The sequence below is a fragment of the Buceros rhinoceros genome, unplaced genomic scaffold (genome assembly GCF_000710305.1).
Source record: "Buceros rhinoceros silvestris isolate BGI_N320 unplaced genomic scaffold, ASM71030v1 scaffold13644, whole genome shotgun sequence".
In the NCBI taxonomy this organism is placed as follows: domain Eukaryota; kingdom Metazoa; phylum Chordata; class Aves; order Bucerotiformes; family Bucerotidae; genus Buceros; species Buceros rhinoceros.
In genome coordinates this window covers 9,805-14,240 of record NW_010406605.1, presented here as the reverse complement: position 1 = coordinate 14,240, position 4,436 = coordinate 9,805, and the positions used below count along the sequence as shown (strand labels likewise).

Sequence of the window (4,436 nt, the reverse complement as noted above, 5' to 3'; positions counted from 1 at the left end):
TTTCCCTGCTTCAAAACCTTTTTTATTCTTTTTCAGTGTCTTTTCTGACTTTATTGCTGACCAGTTTACTTCATCCAAAACCCACCATGGAGGATCCTCCCTTGTTACCTTTAAATCTGCATCCTCTCCTTCCTTTTCCAGGAGGGATGGTTCCACCTGGGGACCTTCACTGCAGCTGGGACTTGCTGCCCTAGAACTGCTTTACAGGGCTCACATCTCTTCCTGGCTGTTATCCCAGCTGGCAGCCAGGAGCCCTTCCTGCTCCAGGCACATAGGCTTGCAAGGGGGAGAGATATGACAGGAAAGAGCAGACAGTCCAGCAGTCAGGAGACACATGCCTTTGCCATGTGTTACTGGAGGTCTTCATTAAAGGACAAGCTCCTAAGGTGGAAGAATTTTGCCATGCTTTCAGTTTCAAGCCCACTCGGCAGGAGGAAGGGGCTTTTCCTCATAAACCACCGTCACACTTGGGCTGGCTTCCAGTCCTGCTGTAGCCCCATTCCTTTGTTCATCTGCAGCACTCAAATAGCCACAGAACAATGGTCGAGCGGTGATGTGTACACACAGCTCTTCCTGCCCAGCTTGCCCCGGCCCCAGTGCGCACGTACTCCGTGTTAAGCAAGTCACGGTTGTACAAGCACGTTTTATGGAGTGACAACAAGAGATGCCACTGGCTTGAGGCTGTTTTGAAAAGAAACACACAGGCATATTCTCATGTTTACTCCATGAGGACGGCCTTAAAAAGCAAGGAAGTCCCCAGTGTATGTAGGAACACCCACCAAGAGCTGCACATGGCTGAATCTACAGCAAAAACCAGGGTATGTATGTGGCAGAAGAAGAAGAGTTCAGTTTTTAAAAACTGAAGAAAAGAAAGAGGTTTCGCCCCCTGCTTTTTTACTGTATTTGGACTGAGCTTTTCTGAGCCCATCAAAAAGGCCTTTCGGATACAGACCACATTAGTAAATTAAATTTTCCCACACTCAGCCACACCCCATCATCCCAGTATTCTCACAGGCCTTGCTCTAACAGAAGGTGAATGGATGTGCCACTGCTTTATGTGAACTTGCAGTGCATGGAAATGGTCACTAGTATGGGAGCAGGAAAGGATCACAGGAAGACAGTGTTAAGGGTTAGGGTCATGCTGAGTTATCTGTCAGTACCGAAAGGAAGAGAAAGCAAAGCCATGGCATGATGCTGAAACTTACCCCCCTTCTGAAGTATGAAAAGTGGACAAACCCTGAAGGTCGTGGTGGTAACCAGGACCTGCTTGCTTCCCTTGGCTCCCATGGCTGCTTTCAGCGCTGCTCGAGTTGGCTTTCACCAGAGGTCTCTTGCTGTAAGCCCCAGCTCTTGATTCTGCCTCAAATCCATTCAGTGTTCTCTGAGCAGATCTGTTCCCTGCGATTTCATGCCGGTATCCATCATACCTGTTCTCATATGAAACAGGGGGATTTTTTGACAATTTGTATCCATGAGAAATCAGGAGGTCCTCGACACTGAACATGTTGTGCTGGTTTCACTCACAGCTGTGCCATCAGAAAGCTCTTTCCAGCAGGACCCATCACTGGAAAACAAACCCAAAAACAATCAGAAGGCTGCTTTAAGTAAGGGAAGATATCTCTGATCAGCTGGTAGGCTGCTGAAGCTAGAAGTCCCATCCCCTGGCCTCAGCCCTCCATCCTTATAATAAAATAGATGAAGCAAAGTGCATGCAGATGCTGATGAATCATGTGCTGAAGTTCCCTAGACAATACACCTCCATCCACCCAGCCAAGAGCAGATGCTGCGCGGCTGCTGACTCAGTCTGGTTCACTGAAGAACTCATTGGTGATTGCAGCTTTCAGATTTCACTAAGTGATCTCAAAAACATCTTTGCACTGAAGGTAGGCCCACAGTTTGAGTCAGGCATTTCCTTAAAAAACAATTTTTCTCCAGTCATGCAGAGGTGTGCTCTGTTTTAAGTTTTAAATTGCTTCAGGAGGAGGGGGTGGATTACAGGGCAATATGCCTCTCCTTACAGCTCTGCATATTCCAATTAAGAAAAAATGTTCGCATGAACAAGGACAAAATATGCATGAGTACAAAAATGAATTATGCAGCCACAGGAAAATCCCAGGTAGTATCATGCAATACCCCAGCTAAACAGTCCTTTTTACAGATTACTTTCTTTTCGGCCTGTGTTGGCCTGCTGGAAATCAGTAATCCTCAACCAGCATAATACAAACCCTAACATTTCAAGTACATGCTATTTTTATAGCTCACTTCCACTGCGTAAAATGATTGGAAACAACCTGAGATGCCCATGTCCATTGTGCCTCAGTGATTTCCAAGACACAGTACAGTCAAGATTTTTCTTCCCAGTGACAGCCCTCAGTTCTGCACTGACTAGAGCAAAGATCCAGCAAACTGAATTAGTTGGCCGGAAACAATCTCTGTTGTCTATACCACTCTTGCAGCTTATTACGGCAATTACTGAATACCCATTCTTCCAGAGTTTTAAAATGAGTGGAAGGTAACAATCTGTTCTGTAGTTTGTGCACAACAATGGACGCATTCTGATACATTTCTCCCTGCTTGAACCGTGTTCCCAGAAGAAAGAAATTTTTAAAAAGGTGGTTAAAGTGAAACACACAGAAACAGATTCGTTATGTAAAACATAAAACACTCAAGACTATTTTCCCTGCATAAAGAGTCCATTTAACATGCCTGGTGAGTACTGGGTGTCTACCTGAGGGACAGGAGCCCTGCACTGGCAGCTGCTCAAAAGGAGATTGTCTCTGCAAAGTTCATGACAAGAATGTGCATTTCATACACTGGTCTCTAATGCTCATCTTGGGCAAGAAGAGAGGGAGAACTTTGTTCACTGCTGTTTACAACAATTTACTTGAGGGGGAGCAACTACCAGATGGCTGGTGTGTACTTATTAGTACTAAATCTCTCAGGCTATGTACACACAGAAGTTGATGGATTGGCTGGTTTATATCCTAATAAACCCGTTTCTGTGGTGCTGCACTTTATATATTATGGCCACTTTTTGCCTATCCAGCACCCCAGCCATTTTCTGCTCCCTCCCTGTCTCCTGGGTGCTTCGCAGTCTGTGGAGCCGGTTTGGCCAGCCACTCCGGGACAGCCTGGCACACGGCTCCCGGGCAGGCAGGGACCCTCCAGCTGCCTCTGCCCTGCACTGCCCACAGCAGCCATGGCACTCACCCAAGGACAGCCCACAGTGTGGAAAAACATGCACAATTTTTTGTGCAGAACCACAGTTTAATTGGCAACCTGGAACACGGCAGAAGTGGCTTTTCAGCCTGAGAGCCTGCTGAGCACTTAAACCGGTTTGTCTCCAGAGCTTAATGAATCTCTTCCCTTTTCACACATGTAACGCTACACACCCTTTAAAAGCAGAAATAAAGCTCTGTGCCGAAGATATTTTAGGAGTATCCCTTGCTAGAACATGACTCCAAATTCCCAGTAAGTGCTCTGAGTAAGCAAGCCAGCGTTAAGTACAAGCAGGCAGAAAGCAGGGAGGAGCAGACCCTTCCCTCTTGGAAGGAAGGGAAGGCTTTGTGGGTTATTTTTGAATGCTGACCTAAAAGGCTGGTTTTCCATCCACCCACCGCCCCAGACTGTGCAAGGAGCAAGGTATGAGCAGAGCAAGGAGAACAGCTGGCTGCTGTTAGAGCTGTTCAGCTTCTAACAAGAGAAAGATCCAATGTGACTACCATAAACAGCAGAAAGCCCATCAGAGTGCTCACAGGTGCAAGGAAGAAATGTGCTTTTCCTGCTGTTATTGTCAGGCTAGCTTGGAGTGCGGCTTAACCCCCTCTTTGCAGTCTGCTGCAGCCATGGTGCCATCAGAGAGGCAAAGGTGAGTAGGCAAGAAACCTCCAGCATGTGGATTTTAGTCTGATCCTCCTTTTGGCACTGGTGGTGAGGAGCAACAGGATGGAAATGCATCCTGAGGAACTGGTGTGACCATCTCCTCCTGTCCACAAACTTATTACACATGGAAGGGAAAACTCCACAGTGCTACAGGTGGTAGGAAGATCCAGCTAGAACAGTACGCTATCATTGTGTCCATCATAGTTCTGCGATAGGAACAAACAAGGCAGAGAAGCCTGCACTGCTCTGCCTGCTGCAGTGCTCTTGGCACCAAACCCCCAACGAGCTCTACCCAGAACCACCACATAGAGAAAGGCTCTGTGCCCATGGCACAATCTCCTAGGAGCCAGCAGCAGTGGTGTTGGGTGGCCACTAGAAGGGACAATGTCAAGACATGCTCAAAGGGTTGCAAAAAAGTTGTGGGGAGGTATTGTCCCTCCATATCAGACCTGGCCAGGAGAAGGGGAGCTGGAAGCCCTGCCTGAGCAAAGCCTGCAGGACATGAACCATGTCAGCACCCAACGCCCACAAAAACGCTGGCCAGCTTTCCAAAC

General features: G+C 47.4%; 1 protein-coding gene across 1 annotated transcript in view; it reads right to left on the bottom strand.

The window, feature by feature from the left end:
• Nucleotides 1–1,504, bottom strand: part of KIAA1462 (KIAA1462 ortholog) — a 15,038-nt gene extending 13,534 nt beyond the window's left edge. Inside the window, exon 1 of the mRNA XM_010134182.1 lies at nucleotides 1,206–1,504. Coding sequence (XP_010132484.1) covers nucleotides 1,206–1,504 — 299 coding nt within the window. The remainder of the gene's footprint in view (nucleotides 1–1,205) is intronic.
• Nucleotides 1,505–4,436: the final 2,932 nt, after the last annotated feature.